The 18891-nt window shown below is 47.5% G+C and overlaps 2 protein-coding genes across 9 annotated transcripts in view; one reads left to right on the top strand and one right to left on the bottom strand.

Annotated features, from left to right (window-relative positions):
* Nucleotides 1-9105, bottom strand: part of SART3 (spliceosome associated factor 3, U4/U6 recycling protein) — a 36060-nt gene extending 26955 nt beyond the window's left edge. For all 7 annotated transcript variants that reach the window (XR_014826993.1, XR_014826994.1, XR_014826995.1 and 4 more), the window contains exon 1: nt 8762-9105. Coding sequence is in view for 2 of the 7 variants with exons in the window: in XM_005670755.4 (XP_005670812.3) it covers nt 8762-9076 (315 nt within the window). In the remaining 5 variants the exon portion in view is untranslated. The remainder of the gene's footprint in view (nt 1-8761) is intronic.
* Nucleotides 9106-10491: 1386 nt separating this feature from the next.
* ISCU (iron-sulfur cluster assembly enzyme) lies at nt 10492-16949 on the top strand. 2 transcript variants are annotated; one of them, XM_003359136.4, is made up of 5 exons: nt 10492-10616; nt 12275-12388; nt 13248-13358; nt 14847-14925; nt 16426-16949. In XM_003359136.4, exons 1-5 carry the CDS (start codon nt 10503-10505, stop codon nt 16509-16511), a joined length of 504 nt encoding a protein of 167 aa, XP_003359184.3. In that variant the 5' UTR covers nt 10492-10502; the 3' UTR covers nt 16512-16949. The 2 variants fall into 2 exon arrangements, with proteins under 2 accessions (XP_003359184.3, XP_084851791.1); XM_084995665.1 differs by lacking the exon at nt 14847-14925.
* The last annotated feature ends 1942 nt before the right edge of the window (nt 16950-18891 follow it).

The raw sequence follows: 18891 nt of genomic DNA, 5'->3' as shown, positions 1-18891 counted from the left end.
CCCATTTTCCTCAATTGCCCAAGGAACATTTACTGAGACCATATCCTGGGCCATTAAATAAACCTCAACAAATTAAAAGAAATTAAGTCATACAGGGTATGTTTTCTGATAACAGAATCAAACTAGATTATCATGAACAACAGTAAAATCTCTAAACACTTGGAAATTAGGCAATGTACTTCTAAATAATCTATGCGGCCAAGTCTGGTTAAGGGTTTATCAATTTTGTTGATCTATTCAAAGAACCGGTTTTAGTTTCATTGATCTTTTCTATGGTTTTCTTCATTTCTATTTCAGACTTAACAAGAAAAAGAGAGGACTCAAATCAATAAAATTAGAAATGAAAAAGGAGAAATAACCACGGACATCACAGAAATACAAAGGATCATAAGAGACTACTATATGCAACCATACGCCAATAAAATAGAAAACCTAGAAGAAATGGACAAATTCTTAGAAAAGTACAATCTTCCAAGACTAAACCAAGATGAAATAGAAAAAGATGAATGGACCAATCACAAGTACTGAAATTGAAATTATTATTAAAAAACTTTGAACAAACAAAAGTCCTGGACCAGATGGCTTCACAGGTGAATTCTATCAAACATTTAGAGAAGAGCTAACACCTATCCTTCTGAAACTATTCCAAAAAACTGCAGAGGAAGGGACACTCAAACTCATTCTATGAGGCCATCATCACCCTGATACCAAAACCAGACAAAGATACCACAAAAAAGAAAATTACAGGCCAGTTTCACTGATGAACACAGATGCAAAAATCCTCAACAAAATACTAGCAAACCTCATCCAACAATACATTAAAAGGATTGTACATCATGATCAAGTGGGGTTTATCCCAGGGATGCAAGGGTTCTTCAATACCCGCAAATCCATCAGTGTGATACACCACATTAACACACTGAAGAATAGAAACCACATGATCCTCTCAATAGATGCAGAAAAAGCCTTTGACAAAATCCAACACCCATTTCTGATAAAAAAACCCTTCAGAAAGTAGGCATAGAGGGAACCTACCTCAACATAATAAACACACAGAAATCGACTGCATTTCTATATACTAACAATGAAAGATCAGAAAGAGAAATTAGGGAAGCAATCCCGTTTACCATCGCATCCAAAAGAATAAAATACCTAAGAGTAAACCTACCTAAAGAGACCAAAAACCTGTTCTCTGAAAACTATAAGCCACTGATGAAAGAAAGCAAAGATGACATAAACAGATGGAAAGACATACCACGCTCTTGGATTGGAAGAGTCAGTATTATCAAAATGACTATACTACCTAAGGCAATCTACAGATTCAATGCAATCCCTATCAAATTACCAAGAACATTTTTCACAGAACTCCAACAAAATATTCTAAAGTTTGTTTGGAAGCACAAAAGACCCAGAATAGCCAAAGACATCCTGAAAAAGAAAAATGGAGCTGGAGGAATCAGGCTCCCTGACTTCAGATTATACTACAAAGCAACAGTCATCAAAACCACATGGTACTGGCACAAAGACAGAAACATAGATCCTTGGAACAGGACAGAAAGCCCAGAATTAAACCTGCGCATCTACAGCCAACTCATCTATGACAAAGGAGGCAAGACTATGCAATGGAGAAAAGATAGCCTGTTCAATAAGTGGTGCTGGGAAAACTGGACGGCCACATGGAAAAGAATGAAATTAGAACACTCCCTAACACCATACACAAAAATAAACTCCAAATGGATTAAAGACCTAGATATAAGACCAGATACTATAAAACTCTTAGAGGAAAACATAGGCCAAACACTCTCTGACATAAACAACAGCAACATCTTCTCAGATCCACCTCTTAGAATAAAGACAGTAAAAACAAAAATAAACAAATGGGACTTAATTAAACTGAAAAGTTTCTGCACAGCAAAGGAAACTCTATAAACAAAACAAAAAGACAACCCACAGAATGGGAGAAAATATTTTCAAATGAAGTGACTGACAAGGGATTAATCTCCAAAATTTATAAACACCTCCTACTGCTCAATACCAAAAAAAACAAACAACCCCATCAATAAATGGGCAGAAGACATATGGATGGCCAAAAAACACATGCAAAGATGTTCATCATCACTCATTATTAGAGACATGCAAATCAAAACCACCATGAGGTACCACCTTATACCAGCCAGAATGGCCATCAGCAAAAAGTCTACAAACAGGAAGTGCTGGAGAGGGTGTGGAGAAAAAGGAACCCTAGTACACTGTTGGTGGGATTGTACATTGGTGCAACCACTGTGGAAAAGAGTATGGAGATTCCTCAGAAAACTAAACATAGAACTACCATTTGATCCAGCAATCCCACTCCTGGGCATCTACCCAGAGAAAACCACGACTTGCAAAGACACATATACTCCAATGTTTACTGCAGCACTATTTGCAATAGCCAAGACATGGAAACAACCTAAATGTCCACCAACAGAGGAGTGGATAAAGATGTGGTACATATACACAGTGGAATATTACTCAACCATTAAAAGGAATGAAATTACAGCATTTTTAGCAACATGGATGGACCTAGAAATTATCATGTTAGGTGAAGTCAGTCAGATAATGAGACACCAACATCAAATGCTATCACTTACATGTGGAATTTGAAAAAAAGGACACAATGAGCTTCTTTGCAGAACAGATACTGACTCACAGATTTTGAACAACTTATGGTTTCCAATGGAGACAGTTTGGGGGGTGGGGGGATGCACTGGGGGTGCGGGATGGAAATACTATAAAACTGGATTGTGACGGTCATTGTACAACTATAAATGTAATAAATTCATTGAGTAATTAAAAAAAAAAAAAACTATGGGCCAAAGAGTGTGTCAAGGAAAATTTAAATTAGAACTGAATGAAAGTCAAAACAGAGTAAATCAAAATAAGTGGACTGTGGCTAGAACTAAACTCAATGTAAAAAGAGAATTACACACCATTTCTAAGCAGGAGTTATTCCAGGTATGCAAGCCTAGTTTAATCTTTGAAAATCAATCTGGATACAGCAGATATTGACACAAAAGACACGAACCAACATGTATAACTAAAGAGGACACAGATGGCAAGTAAGTGCACCTGAACAGTAGTCAGTATCATTACCTACCTGGGAAATACAAACTAAAAGCACAATACACTATCCTAATGTGAAATGGCCAAAGGGAAAAACAGTGACACCACCAAATGCCAAAGAAGATGTAAAACAACAACCCCTCTCCGCTGTTGCTGTGAATGTAAAATGGGTACGGCAACTCAGGAAAACAGTTTGGCAGTTTCTTATAAAATTTAACACACAAAAACTACCAGCAAGAACACACTTGGACATTTTCCCAGAAAAATAAAACTTAATGTTCATACAAATACCTGCACATGAATGTGCATAATGTCTTTATTCCTAAAAGGCAAATCTGGAAACAACCCAGAGGTCCTTCAAGGGGTGAAAGGTTCAACTCACCAGGAATGCCCACACCAAGGACTACTACTCAGCCCTCAGAAGGAACAAACTAATAAACATGCAGCTCACGTGAATCTTGAGGGAACTCTGCTGAGGGAAAAAAGCTCATCCCAAAGGTTACAGAGCATATGATTGCATTTACACAACATTCCTGGAACGATACAACTATAGAAATGGAGAACATATCAGTAGCTCCTGGAGGTCAGGAACTGCCACTCCCCCAGGGCAGCAGGGGGATCCTGTGGTGACAGAGCTGATCTGTGTGTTGACTCTGTCAATGTCAATACGGCTGGATGGGAGACTGTACTACTATTTTACAAAAGGTCGCCACTGGGGGAAACAGGGTAAGGTTAGGGTAAGGATACACAGGATCTGTATTATTTCCTACAACCACAGGGAAATCTACAATTATCTCAAAATGAAAAGCTGTTTGTTCTTTTTCTTTTTCGGGCTGCACCTGCAGGATACAGAAGTTCCCAGGTGAGGGCTCGGGCAAATCTCAGCTACAGCTGCCAGCCTACACCACAGCCACAGCAACGCGGGATCTGAGCCGCGTCTGCAATCTACACCACAGCTCACGGCAATGCTAGATCCCTGACCCACTGAGCAAGGCCAGGGATCAAACCCAAATCCTCAAGCATACTAGCTGGATTCGCCACAACAGGACTCCTCAAAGTGAAAAGTTCAACTTTTTTTAGTCATGCCTGTGGCATGTGGAAGTTCCCAAGCCAGAGACCAAATCCATGCCACAGCAATAACAACACCAGATCCTCAACCACTAGGCCACCAGGGAACTCTGAAAGTTTAATTTTTTAAAAAAGCTTTCAAACAAGTTGGGGTACGGGGTTACATTAAGTCTGTGCAGTGAGACTAGACAAGTATCTGTTCTTCCAATGCCTGTCACAACATTTCAGCTACAATATTTCCCTCTCTAGAGACAACAAATTACCTACACTTCCTCTAACACTCTACCATCTGACAATGCACTCGTAGGAATCTCGACACCAGCTTCTGCATTAAAATACACACAGGAGGATTTGTCTCAGGAGTTATGAGTTAGACCATGGAATTGACACAAGATAGACAAACTGGTCAAGAGAATGATAGCACCAGAAACAGATCCTAGCACACAAAATATATCACAGAGATGGCACTGGGTGCATCTACTTAAATGACTTTATGACCCATGACCATGACCCCAGTTTGAAAAATACTTAGAGAAACTCTTACACAAGTTCAAGAGTAATAGCACAGTTTAATAGTAACAATGTTCCTTGTAGCTGTTTGTAATAGCAAAAAGCAAAAACTGTAAGCAATCCAAATGTCAGACAACTGCTAAACTGTGTGCTATTCACACACTGGGGTACGAAACATACAGCAGTCAAAATGAATAAACTTCAACACGCAGGAACATGGCTGAATCTAAGGAATACAGTGCCCAGGGATTGAACTGCATCCTCATGGATATTAGGCAAGTTCTTAACCTGCTGAGTCACAACAGAACTCCCTATACACAGTTTAAAAGAGAAAGAAGCACACAGATTCAAGAAAGCAGTTACTTTGGGCTTTAGGAGGAGGTGGGAGGAAGGTCAAGGCAATGGAACAGGAGAGAAGTGTACAGAGGACAGCAATGCTGCTGAAGTTCTCACTCTTAGACTGAATAGCAGAGTAAGTGGTATTCATTTCACTACCATCCTTTACAGTTTAAATGTAAACTGCTTTGTATGTATATTACATGCAAACATATATAAAGATTTAATAATTTACAAGCCCATGACTTGTAATTTTTTTTAAATCTTAAGATTCTTGGCAGGCGTTCCCGTTGTGGCTCAGTGGAAACAAATCCGACTAGGAACCATGAGGCTGCAGGTTTGCTCCCTGGCGGCCTCGCTCAGTGGGTTAAGGATCTGGTGTTGCCATGAGCTGGGGTGTAGGCTGCAGACTTGGCTTGGATCCTGTGTTGTTGTGGCTGTGGTGTAGGCTGGCAGCTGTAGCTCTGATTCAACCCCTAACCTGGGAACCTCCATATGCCATGGGTGCAGCCCTTAAAAGCAAAAAAAAAACAAAAAACAAAAAACAAAACATTCTTAGCAATGTTCTCCTGCTCATGACTTATAAATGTGTCAGACTGAACCCACCCCGTGAGGACCTGACAGGACTGGACCAGGTTGGGGACAAAAGTGTCCTAACGTCAACTGGTTCTGTTTCCCCGTCTGCCCTGGAAGGCGCTGGAGTACACCTCTGGAGCTCAAGAGAGTGGCCATGACACACTGATGTCTCAAAAGTCAAGTGTGTCACACAGGTTACAAGAGTGAAAGAAGTGAAGACTGCGGAAGATGTACATTCGTCATGAAGAAGCAGGCTCAGTTCTCCCCTCACCCCTGGGTCTGAATGTGTTTTCTGAGCTTGAGCATGGCAGTGTAGGGCTGCAGAGGCAGCCTGAGTGATGTTTATGCATGTGGCCTTCCTGTAAACACTGTGCAGAGGTCAGAGGAAAAACGTACAAGTGTCTCTAAAGTACAGGAACTGTCTCTCAGATGGTTTCTGGTATAAGTTTCTGATTTTTAGTCCCAGATAATGAAGATACGATATATGGGGGAGGTGGGCTGACATATATGTATGTCACATGCACACTGAAATGCATTTAAGAGACCTTCCAGAGAGTTCAATCAGCGCTGACAATGAGCACAAATGCAGGTTCAGTCTGACCTCAGAACATCATTAACAACAAAGGATGCTTTAAAAAAGGAAGGGGCTGGAGTTCCTGCTGTGGCACAGTGGGTTAAGGAGCCAGTGTTGCCACAGCTGTGGCGCAGGTGTACTTGCAGCTCAGATTCAATCCTTGGCCCTGGAACTTCCATAGAGCCAATGTGCAGGTGATCTGGGAAGTGACTTCCTAACTCCCTAACAGCACGACCTGGACCTGGACCTGGTCTGGGGGCAGAGTGATGACAGAGAAGCCCAGTGGAAAGGACACATGGGTACAATCACAGGAAAGGGAGGAAGAGAAGAGAGCAGGTCTTGGCATTGCATCTCCTACATGTCAAACTGTGCCTATAGCTTAAGTTCAACAACAGCCCCGTGAGGGAAAGGCCTACTACAACCCTCCTTTAGCCACTGGGACACCAGGCTCAGAGTGTTGACATAACCTGTAAGGCACTACAAGGTGCCACTTTTAGTTTCAGGCCACAAAGAAAGAGCGGGGAATCCTTGCCTTTGTTACATGGATAGATACCATAGCTAACTGCAAGCTTTCATAAGACACACTCAGGTGAGAACTGGAATTCACAGATATGAGGCCGTGTAGTTCCCAGGCCTCTCTGGGAGTTACTCATCATCATGCTCCACCATGAGAGTGGATACAACAGGAACGAGACGCTGTGGGGTAGGAGAAGGTGGGAGGAACTTTTGGAAAAATTGAAAAAGTCAATGTCTAGACCCCAGGACAAAGAGAATAAAGCCAGAGGCTGTTCATTCCACTACCACTTGCCAGAATCTATGGTTACTTTCTGAGCTCCAGCCCACCTGCAGGAGCCTGAGACAGGGCTGGCAACTGCATGACGCCCAAAGTCAGGAGACCTCTGCCCTGACCCAGTCTCCTCTCTAGTAAGCTGGGAACTCTCATCGAGAATTTCATCTCTCTGCATCCACCCCTGTCCTTCCACTGAAACAGGTAATCCTATTTCCCCTACTGAGTGAGCTAATAGCTCCTTGAAAGGCCCAAGGCCCAAGAACAAATTTCTATCAGGACAGGGTCACAGTCAGCCTGGCACCTCATATTACAAGACATTTGCTAAAAAATAAAAGACTGAATGAACTTCATTGTGCTGATTGATAAAAAGCAGAACTGGTAACCACCTGCCTCCCTTCAACTGGCTCCTCTAACATTCAAACGGGATGACAAGCCGGCCAGGTATGCCTCAGGATGATGTCACTGTTGCACAGCTTAACAAAAACATCATCCCAGAGAGGACATTTTAAGAAATCTCACACCCAGAGAGATTAGGTGAGAAACCCCGGCTAACAATTTCACATCGCTAAGCAATTCCATATCCAGGTGGCACCTGGTCCACAGACAACCTTGAAAAGTTCAAATCCCCTCCTGAGTGGTGCTGGGCAAATCATTTCATCATTCCTCCTGCACCTCGGTTTCCTCATCTGTAGAAAGAAAATGTGCTCCATCTCCCTCTGTTTGACCCTCCAAATCCACTCCATCTTCTCTCTCCCTGTCCTGGGCCCCACTGTACGGAGCACACGGATAAGTTTTCTGGCTCTCTTGTTCTCAGCATAAAGCACCAGCAGGTTGTCTGGAGAGAGGAAGAGAGGCATTCAGGGTATTTCCTCCTTCACCTTAATCCCTGATGGGAAACTGGGGCTGCACCCTCTGACCTCTCAGGTGCCCTCTCTACACAACCATCCTGGAAAACTGGCCACTCCCCTCACCTCTTCCAGCCTAAAGGAGAACACTAAAGGTCCTGCTGTTACTAGCCCTGAGATACTGAACCATCACTCCTGACCTAGACACAGTAGTCCCTTTATTGACCTTTCTCACACCATCCTAATTTGAACGTGCCACCTGGGATCCTCCGGCTGCGATCCTGGATTACACAGAAGATACTGCCACCTGCATCTCATAAGGTAACTGCTAACACCAAGCCCTAGGCACTAATTACCGTTATGACAATTCAATGTGTGCGAATCCTTTCTCCCAATTTACAGAAGAGGAAGCGGAGGCTCAGGGAAATTAAGAAACTGGTCCAAACATATGCAGGTGTGTAAGAGCCAGATCTGGGTCTTGGCCTCCAGACGCTAAAATCTCTACCTCTCCATTTCTATTACCACCGTCACAGTCGCTATTTTCCCTACCACGCCACAGCCTATCATTGTCATTCCTACAGACAAATAATTCTCTCTTAAGAAGACAAATTTATTTCTACTGCTGGACACAGTTTAACAGTGTGGCTAAGAGTGGGAGTTCTGGAGTCGATTCGAAGTTCAAGGCCTGACCCGCCACCTGCAGGAAGTGTATTCTTGAGCAAGAGAATTCCCTCCACCAGGAGCCTCAGTTTCCTCCCGTAAAACGGGAAATACGCTACTTCCTTCACCGGGTCGTGTGAGGGTTCAACGGGATAACGGTTGCAAAGCTCCGATCGAGCGGTAAGCGCTTGAAGGTCTGGTTTGGCGGCCTTGGCGGCTTTATTCCCGCCGAAGACCGGGGAGGCGGGCCGGGGCCTAGGGACCCAAGGAAAGAAGCCCGCCGCCCACCCCGCGGCCCACCTGCTCCTCCAGTCGCTCGATCTCCAGCTGGTTCTTCTCCTCCTCTTCGTCGTACTCCCACTCGTACTCCCCGGGGGAGCTCTCGGCTGAGGAAGCCATGGCGTACTCCTCATCTCCATCGCTCTCACTCACGCCTTCCTCCTGCTGGTCCCACTCTGGCCCGATGGTCTTGTACGTCGCAGCAGCCACAGCCCGCGATAACACCTTCCTCCTCGTCCTGGCCGCCTTAGCCTCATCTTCTTCTCCCTCGGCCTTGGGCCCGGCCTTTGGCTCTGCCTCCGCTTCCGAAGCCGATGCTGCGGCCGCCGTCGCCATCTTGCGCTTCCAGTGCCTCCTGGGTCCTCACTCAGCCGCCAAAGACCCTCTGAAATAGGAGCTGCCCGCGGAGCGCGCCTGATCAAAATCCCCCTCTCTTGCCACCTAAAGAGAAACTGTGAGCCTCAGATGAGGGAAAAATCTAGAAATACAACAAATCTATGTCACTTTATATGCTTTTAGTAATTCTCCTTAAGGGTAAAAAACTCGCTAACAGGGCATGTGTTCCGCCACAACTCGGGACAGAAATTAGGTCCTTAGACAGGAAGTGGACGCCATAGAGGAAGTCATGGACAGAGCGTGATGATCGACGTTCAGTGTTTGGCGCCATCTTGAGAAGGTCAAAATGATTCTTGGCATAAACGGCTCTTACTGCCTGGTCTGACTTGGCGCGTAGTTCAGTCTCCCCAGCAACCGAGCCTCACATGCAGAGAAAAGTCCAAGTCCTCAGGGAAGGATCAATTGCACGACTCATGAGAAAAACTCATTTCCCCTTTATGTAATGCCTGGTGCCTAGTAGTTAGACACACACGTGAGTTTTCATTTTATAAGCTCCTGTTCTGTAACCCAACATTAATAAATCATATTATTAAGCATCTATTTAGAATCTCTTCATTGCCAGGCCTTGTCATATAAATTGTGTTTGCTTTTTAATAAAGGAATAGACATAAACGTAAATTTTTATTAAGTTTGGACAAAGTATTCGTTTAATTAAGCTTCCTATTTTTTGAGGTAGGAAAGTCTTGCTGTGTCTATTGCCTTTCTCTCTCGTTAGCAAGCTTAATTATGTCAGAAATTATGTCTGTTTTTGTTTGGGATCCCCAAAACACCCCGACACAAAGTGGACATTCAAAACATACTTGCTCAACGGGTGAAATAGTTGTCCTTGAATTAGTACACAAGAGATCAAGGTTTAGAAGGACGATGTCATTCGTCTAGGATCACACAGCCAGTAAGGAGCAGAGCTGGGATTCTAGTTGAGGATTGTCCAAGTTTGCATCCCAACTGAGTCTAACTCTCAGGGCAACCTCAGACAAGTTCCTAAACCTCTCTGACCCTCAACATTCTAAGCAGCAAAACAGGGCTAAGAAAGGTGGAATGGTTGATCCTCTGTGCCGCATTCCGGCAGTGGACTTTGTGAACATAAATTTGCGTCCGGAACTCCAGCCTGAAGCCCCTCAGACCCATAACCCAGCACGGAGGAAAAACCGTCCTGCGAATTCAGACCTTTGGGCTCCACGCCTCGCCGGACTCGGAGGGGCGTGGTCAAGGCGGGGCCAAGGCGCGGACTCAAGCACCGAGCGGGAGGGCGCAGGCGCAAAGTCGCCGGGACTTTAGAGGGGCGCGCTCCAAGCCGGGTGCCAACTCGTGCACGAGCCCCTCCCCTCGGTCTCGCGTTCGGCCTGCGCAGGCGCAAGTCCGCAAGATGGCGGCGGCTGGCGCCGGCCGTCTAAGGCGGGCGGCTTCGGTCCTGCTGCTCCCGGTCCCGCGCCTGCCTGCTCGGGAGCTGTCAGCTCCGGCTCGGCTCTATCACAAGAAGGTAGGGGCGGGCGAGGGCGTGCGCGGGGCCTGCACCAGCCGGGGAACTAGGACCGCCGAGAGGACTTAGGCGTACTACCAAAGGCCTGGCCTAGGGACGACTGGCCGGCCGGCTTTGCGCGGCCCGGGGAACGCCACTGCGGCCCAGGAAACGGGGCGCCCCTCGCACGAGTCCGCCTCGACCAACTTTCTCTCGATGCGCAAGTGCACTAACGGCGCCTGAAATAAGAATGACAGTTTCGGCTCGTCCAGCGGCGACTGCCCGTGGGCCCGGCCGCTGTCTTTAATCTCTTGCACCCAAGCCTTTAAAATTCCCAACCGCCCAGCAAGCAGGGTTCTGCTGTGACCTGACAGCCGAACTCCAGGGACAGACACACACAGAATGGCGCGGGCTCCGGCCTCACCTAAGGCCACTGCTCTAGCCAGGTGACCTTGGGCAAGTTACTGCTCTGAGCTGAACCTGTTTTACCACTTATCATATGGGGGGGCTCTTAGCAGTCCCCCTACACGAGACCGTGCCTGCGGGGTCCTCCTCTGCTTGGTGCCTGGCACAGGGAGGCCACTTAGGGTGCTGCTGCTATTATTGTTGTAGGAGCTCAGAGCCTCCGAATGGGGATGGACATGTAACCAAGTCATAATGCTTTCATTTTTGTTTAGTTTTGTTTGGGGTGGTGGGGAGCTGTGAGTAGAGATAGGTGCGTAGTTTGAAGACTTTACATTCCAGGGGCGTGAGGTCCGTAAACGTAAAACTCTTTCACTCTAGAACCGGTTAACTACAGAATGCAGCAGATCAACACGGGGCAGAAAGTCTAGACTGGACTTTGTCTTGTAGGTCCTAGGGCTTGGACTCAAAATCCGTGGACAGATAAGTGGGCGGAGGGGACTGGAAGATTGGGATACTTACGGCTAACTAGTAAACAGACCTCAAAGTTTTTAAAACCTTCCATGTGCCAGTTTGAGCTTTTTTGCTTTGTTTTGGGTTTGTTTTTTGTTTTTCTCTTCTGGCTGCAACGCATTTGCCCATGTTCTTGTCTTCCCCAGCTCAGGAGGGTGTGTTGTTGACAGTCCACGCAGAACGAATTGGTGCTCTCAGCCTTGCAGCCACCAGGGCGCACTGTGCACCAGAGGGTTCAGGGCCCTGAAATACAGTGAAAGGACTGTTTTTATTTATTATCGCCCACAAGTGGACGCATTCCTAGTCTTGTCCCTCCTGTAATAGTCTCCTTGAAGCTTCTGGGAAACACTTATTTCTGGACCATACTTACTTTTACAATTTTTGAATGGTAAGTATTATGCTTTGATAGATCCTTTGAGATGTATCTTATGGAGATAAAAAATGGTGTTTGAGCCCAACTCTGATGCCTCAGGTGGTTAAAGGTCAATTATTTGTGGTTCAAAACCCTGCAGAACAAAGCCAGATCTTGCAGATTTTTCTGCCTTATTATGAATCTCTGAAGGTAATTGGAGAGGCGACACACAAAGACTTTGGGTGGCCAGTGGTTCTCATTGACCTGAGCATAAGCCTTCCCGCCCAGGTAAAACTTGGTATTTCGTGACACCTGCTGGGTTCGGTTTGCTGACTTCAAACGTGCCATCAAAGTCGGGGAGATCAATACCAAAAAAGAGTAATTGTGATTTCTCTTCACCCTCTCGTTTCAGGTTGTTGATCATTATGAAAATCCCCGAAACGTGGGGTCCCTTGACAAGACAGCTAAAAATGTTGGAACCGGATTGGTGGGCGCTCCGGCCTGTGGCGATGTAATGAAATTACAGGTACCCTTGGTTTCCATCTTTACTGGTGGTTAACAGTGATCCAATCACTTGTACAGTATTCCCTAGTTGACAGAGCGTTTGCACGTGCAGCGTTGCATTCGGTCCCCATCTTGATTCCTGCGAGATGAGAGGAGTCAACATATGAATGATTTGAGCGGGGGCTGAATCCCAGTCTTACTGGTACACTACGCTGACCCTTGCTGACATAGTAAACTGGTCTCACTTTTGAACTCCCAGTATCAGCTAAATTCCAACTGTAGCTAAGTAAAAGCTTTTGTGAGTTTTCCCGATCAAAGGAAAAGCACGGCCGTGTGGTAAGCAATCCCCAAAGAAACAGGAAATGCAGTAAATCAAATGTCCCCCGCATTGGTGACAACACGCAGGTAGGGCCTGCCCTTTGGGGCAAGGGATAACCCCCTCCACATCTCCTTCCTCACGGTGGTGGGAAGCTCTCCAGACGTCTTCCTGCCTATCTTGGAAAACAAACAAGGCAGGAGGGAACCCCTAGGTGCAGTTTAGTGCTGGAGAAAAAAGCACTAACCAAAGACCTTTACTGCATACTCTCTTGTGCTTAAAGATGCAGGCTGACCCAGCAGCTGGGAGGAGCCCGCTGTAGCCAGAAATCAGGAGAGGGGGGAGGAGGGGTATTAATTTCGGCTAATCTTTACCAGCTAGACCTGTATGACTGTGTGTAGCAGTTCCTGCTTTGAGCTTTTCATCACCGAGCTCTTTGAAATGGAGGAAACTCAGTCATGAATGCCCAAACTTTTAAGTGTCGGAAACAGGACCAGAGGATTTGGGGAGTGCGTGCCCCCCCATGGGCCGACATGTCACCAGCTAACACCTGCCTCTTTGCTAGATTCAAGTGGATGACAAGGGGAAGATCGTGGACGCCAGGTTTAAAACATTTGGCTGCGGTTCTGCAATTGCCTCCAGCTCATTAGCCACCGAATGGGTAAAGGGGAAGACGGTAAGGGTCTTGCAAATTAGAATTAAATCACAGACCCCACAAACCTGGCTCTCAGTTAAGGGATGGGTCCAGTTACCTATGATTTTTTTTTTTCCTCTAAATATCATTCTAAGAATCTCCTTTTTAATTTTGATTTCCCAGGTTTTTATTACATTCTTTTCCACATTGGGAATTACAGATAATTTTGTTAAGTGTTTTTTAGTTGGGGGTTTTTTGCGGTTGATCGTTTTAATTTTTTCAGGGGTTTGGGTGGTGTTTCATTTTTAACCAAATAGAAAAAAAGATCCTCACCTCCCCCTCTAACAAAATAGAAGTGAAAAGAAACATTTGGCTTTCTTCAAGGTTGCTGACCTTGTTACAATTTCTTAGAAGTCTGAGTCTGCTGGGGGCGGGCAGGGTGGGGGTTTGTTTTATTTCCTCCCATCAGGTTTCAGGAAGGATTGCAGATGGCTTAAGGGGGATTCATGAAATAAACTAGCCTTTCTAAAATCCTGAAGTCCTTAGAACCTCAGAAAAGTGAAACTGCAGGTGCCTGTCTTTGCAGGCCCAAGGGTCCAAGTTCAAGGAGCTGAGTCACGGAGGCTTGTGTGGAGGGAGCTGGGCAGCTCCACAGCCAGGACGCCCGCCAGGCCACGTGCCACCTGCTTCCTGTGGTTCGGGGCCTCCTGGCCGCAGGCTTCTCTGGGCCAATGAATCAGAGCCCTAACCTGTTCTGGCCAGAGGTGACTCTGAAGTGCTTTGTCCAGAACTGTCCTCAGGGAAGGAGGACATGAGGAGACAGGGCCCTGCGGGCTCTAAGAGTGTAATCAGAGTGGGGACAGGGCCTTTCTCTGACCTTGAGAGCCTCCCATCTGGGTTTCAAAGAACTGAACTTGAAGTGTAATTCAGTGGCGGTAGCAGACTTGGGAGACTGGGGGCCAGGCAGGGGGATCTGCCCCACACAGGCCTGCCTCCTGCTACGCCCTCAGGCTCTTGCCCAAACCGAGGCATCCTTCTCAGTCCTTCTCGAGGAGAAAGATTCTCCTTGGGGCAGAGGGTGCAGATGCCTCTGGCCTGGGGCCTCCCTGACGCTATTTAGCCCTTAAGAGTTGAAGGGGTTTATTCTGAATGTTTAGTGTAAAGAATCAGAAAGGCTGAGAGTCACAAAACCTGCATAGGGAGTCACTGCCTTTGAAAAAAAAAAAAAGCTTCAAGTCACTGGCCTCAGCCTGATCCCTCAGAGATTCCGAGCAGGTTCCGTTCCTGGCTGGCGGCTGTGTCTTTGCCAGCCGTGCTCAGCCAGCCGAGCAGTGCAGGGGCGACGAATGCTTCGCACTTGAGAAGCCCAGCTGCAGCCTGGCCGTGCAAGTGGGAGGCCTCTGTTTGGGGTTAATAAATGGACATCATCCCCCACCACCCGGTCGTGGGGGCCTCTTTGGCCTTTTTCATTTTCTGTCCCACCAGACAGAGCAGCGCTGAACCTGCCTGTCTTTCCCGTCTGCCCCTCAGGTGGAGGAAGCCTTGACCATCAAAAACACAGACATCGCCAAGGAGCTCTGCCTGCCCCCGGTGAAGCTGCACTGCTCCAGTAAGTCTCAGCCCCAGGATGCCCGCAGGCTTGGACGGCTGGGGCTAATTTCATAATGGCATTAACCTGCACTTGTGACAGAGGCACAGGGCTTCCTCTTTGGTTGTAGAATCCATCCTTATAACCCTCTGGGGGTTAGAGCTCGCAGAGCGAGTCTCCATAACCCGCAGAGGGGAAGAGCCCCAGGGGCTGAGGCTTACAGGATGTGCCTTGGGCCAGACCCACCACGGCCTCATTTCTAAGCCTCACAACCATCCTCCAGTCCTCAGAAGGCATCCTCACCTCTCCCCCTGCAGAGGAGGAAATGAGGGCTCAGGTTAACGCACCCCCATTCCACCACTCCTCAGGGGGTGGGCCAGAACCTAAACCCCAGCCTCTAACCCCAGAATCTGTGCCGTTCCCACCCCTGTGCAATGCATTTAGGACCAGTAAAGGAGAAAATTCGGCCTTCACCACAGTCTCTGTTGCGTGTTTCATCACTTCCTCTCCAGCTGCTGTTCCTATCTGGGCTGCATCTGTGTGTGAGGAATGACTAACCCAGTTGGGCAGCAGTCCTCTCTCCACTGTCCTAAAGAGAAAGCCCAGATGCCTTAGGGCTTAGACGTGGCTGTCCCGTGCAGTTTCTGTCTTAAATCTAAAGCTTTTAAAATCTCAACCTTCTTAGGGAAAGGAGGGGATGAGAAACAGTAGCCTTAATGATGGAGGTTTACTGACCAAATTAGTTAAAAATCAGCAGAGAACCAGGCCTCCCGCCAGGGTGAGACTCACAGGAGAAGAACTCAGCGCCAAGGCAGCAATGCGCTCACGCCAACCTCAGGAGGCCGGCGGAGACGGAGCTCCTTCCACTTGAGCTGGAATTTCAAATACCCGGAATAAAGGCCATAGCCTATAAACATTTTCTCATGGTTTCAGAAAAACTCTCGCCTTTTCATTAGGCCTTCTTGGCTGCAGAAACCCTCAGCTGGTGCTCCCTGCCGTCATTCCGGCTCTCTCTACTTTTATTTTCCCCAAAGCCCCCCTTTTCATATAGACTCCAAAATAAAAGGTTTCAAACTTGAGATCACTAGAGAGTGACAGCCAATGACATCCCACCAACTGGCAGGACCTAAGTTATGCCAGCGTCACCGGCATCCACCATGCTCAATCCTGACTTCCGTGTGAGCAGCTGAGGACTGACATTTGTTATGTCCCCCCCGTGCCTCAGACTCTTTATGTCTAAAGCCCCCAAGAAAAGCATGGCTGTCCAAAGGCAGAAGAACTAAGCAGAATCTTGGCTGGCTGCCACCCCCAGGCTGTCCCTAGAGCCACCCAGTGGGAGTGACCTGGCCCAGGAAGCAGGCATCAGACCACTGGGCTTGCTGCTCTCGCCCAGCACCCTGGCAAGGTGACTCTGTTAAGCCCGTCCCAGCACCGATGCCCCCAGCTCTTAAAATTCTCTTCCTAGGGCCATTTCTATAGATTTCTAGAAACTTAGGCTCTCTTTCCTTCTCTTACTTCCAGTGCTGGCCGAAGATGCCATCAAGGCCGCCCTGGCTGATTACAAACTCAAGCAAGAACCCAAGAAAGGAGAGGCCGAGAAGACATGAGTCCTAGACGAAGCCCCCACCCCAGTCACACAAGCTGCTCCCCCTCCCACGCCGTCACCGCTTAGCAGTCACGTAGGTGTTCAGATGCCCTCTGCCCTCGCCCTACAATAAAAGAACCATGAGACCCGCACATTTGCCGTTCACATCGTGGCTCTAATGCAAGCACAATACACAGTCTAGTTGTTCTGAATCCTGTGGGTTCTCGCAGCTCACGTTTATAGCCTTACCCCAGCCCATGTCTATTGTGAATTGTGTGGAGGGCCCTTAAAACCGAAATGAGTAGTGCAGTCTCCCATTTGGGTGGTCAAGTACTAATTTTACCTGAGCCTGTTTTGGAAAAGCCTACCCAGAGAATGCCTTGGAAAGCTTGTTTGGTAGGCCCAAGTATTGTACATAACGCAGATCTGCCTTTATATAATAAAAGAAAGTAAGAACGTTTTTCTCTGGAAAGCCTTGTCTCTCCGGTCCTCCCTCACCTCCCGGTGCTGCCACAGCCCCTCGGGGCACGTTCCCAGGTGTGGACAGCAAGGGCGCTCACAGCTCCCGGACTCATGTGGCAGAGACCCTGCACGGAGATGTTTACAAAGCTAGGTGTCATCGTGTGTCCTGCAACAAGGCGGGAAGGAGATGGCCATCACTTACCCTTGTTTTCTTTGCCAAGTAACAGGCTGGTGACTCCAAAGGAGTCCAGAAGATTCTTTCTGTAATTTCACTGGTTTGTGAAATCCCGAAATCTGAGTACCACCAGCCTAAAGGTACAGACCACTATGGAGAGAGTGTGGGGAGCTGGGCCCAGGGCTCTGCTGGAGTCTGGGCGGGTAGCTCCGATACCTGACTTTTGAGAACCTCTGGTGGTTTTGTGTGGAGGCGGACAGCCAAGCCATCAGGAGGAGACTTCTTTTGTCCACAGCGGCACAGGTATGACACTTAAGTCATTCATTCTGAAAGATACGTGTACCGTGACCTGAAGTTTGAAAAACATCCCCCCCAGCTCAGGGGCATATAACAGATGTTTTCATCTCTGCCCTCCCGACCCCATCTGCCCCCAGGGCCAGGGTCACGCTCTAGCTCAGAGCCCTACGAAAGGAAGCCCGATTTTCTAGAAAACATGACCTCAAAATGCCAGCTAAGTCTCAATTTGCCAAGTTCAAAAGATGTTTTTGTTCTTCTTAAAGCTCAAGCATAGGCTGGCTGCCTTGTCTCTTGAATATTACCTCCTTTATTTAAAAAAAAAAAAAAAAAAAAAAAACCTGAAACAAAAAACTCCTTTGGGTTCTGGGCAGGGCCCAGAACTTCAAAGGCCCTACCCGCCGCAGCCTGCGGGGAAGGCCACAGAGCAGGGCTTTCATCAGAATCTCAAATTAGAGCCGCTGGGTGGAACCACGTCACGGTGTCCCGGGTGGTGTGTTCTACTATTTAATTCATGGTCCCTCTAGGCTGTGCTTGTCTCATATGTGGCCACAGTGCAATTCCCCACTGCTTTTCTCCGTGACTTTTTTAAATGAAACACTTTTGTTCTGATTCCATCGTCTGAGAGCCGAGGCTAAATTCTACACATCAGAGGCTGCTCCTAAACAGCCAGGGCAATATTACCAGAATAGCCCAAACCTCAAACTATGTGGTCCTGCAGCTGAAAAAGATGAGTATTTTAACTTCCACCAGCCTCTCCTTCTCCTGGACACAGCTGGTTTGGACCACACGAGGGCGCCACGTACTCTTGAGTGAGCTCAAGTCTGGAGATCTTTGCATCCAGGATCTCAGCATCTCCACGTAAACCCTCCACAGGAGATCCCCATGTGTAAGTTACAGCAGCCTTATCTTTGCAATCCCGTCCATCTGTAGGACAACCCTCTGGGGTGGGCATTATTTCGAACAAGGAAACTGGCTCAGAAGTCAACCACCAGCTTGGGCCTGGGCCGGGTGACCTCAAAGCCCATGCTTCTCTTGCCTCCTTTACTTTTGGCAGAACTTGACACCAAGAAGTCTCACCCCATGTTAGAAGCTCTCTTGTGCCTTGAGTACTGGCGGGAAGGTGAATCCCAACACAGGGTGAGGCCCAATCCATTCATTTGTCTAGGCCTGGCTATGCCTGAGAGCCACTGATTGGGGAGCCCAATTTAACGGCAATGCCTGATTAGATCTGTTGCTGTGCCAGTGGGGCTGGGCACGGGCGTTTCTGCAAAGCTCCCTGGGAGTTTCCAGGGTACATAACCGTTGTCAAGTGCTCTGCACTTTGCCAAGCAGTTTGCCGAAACTATTTCAGTGGAGGCTCAGTCCTAGGAGAAGGTGTCACTTCAATCTCCAACTCCCTCTCTGCCCCTCCCACCGCCTCCATCCACAGTCTAGGCCTCCATCATCTCTCCTGGCCTCCCTATTGGCC

The sequence above is a fragment of the Sus scrofa genome, chromosome 14, assembly GCF_054392235.1.
Source record: "Sus scrofa isolate SSC_HxYL_T2T_F1_AM1 chromosome 14, Sscrofa_HxYL_maternal_Yorkshire_Landrace_v2.0, whole genome shotgun sequence".
Classification (NCBI taxonomy): Eukaryota; Metazoa; Chordata; class Mammalia; order Artiodactyla; family Suidae; genus Sus; species Sus scrofa.
This window is presented reverse-complemented; position numbering and strand designations above follow the sequence as displayed.

Coding starts and splice junctions, on each gene's coding strand:
- ISCU (XM_003359136.4), top strand. CDS start 10,503: ATGGCGGCGGCTGGCGCCGGCCGTCTAAGGCGGGCGGCTTCGGTCCTG. Junction 10,617..12,274: donor CTCGGCTCTATCACAAGAAG/GTAGGGGCGGGC, acceptor CTCTCGTTTCAG/GTTGTTGATCATTATGAAAA. Junction 13,359..14,846: donor AATGGGTAAAGGGGAAGACG/GTAAGGGTCTTG, acceptor TCTGCCCCTCAG/GTGGAGGAAGCCTTGACCAT.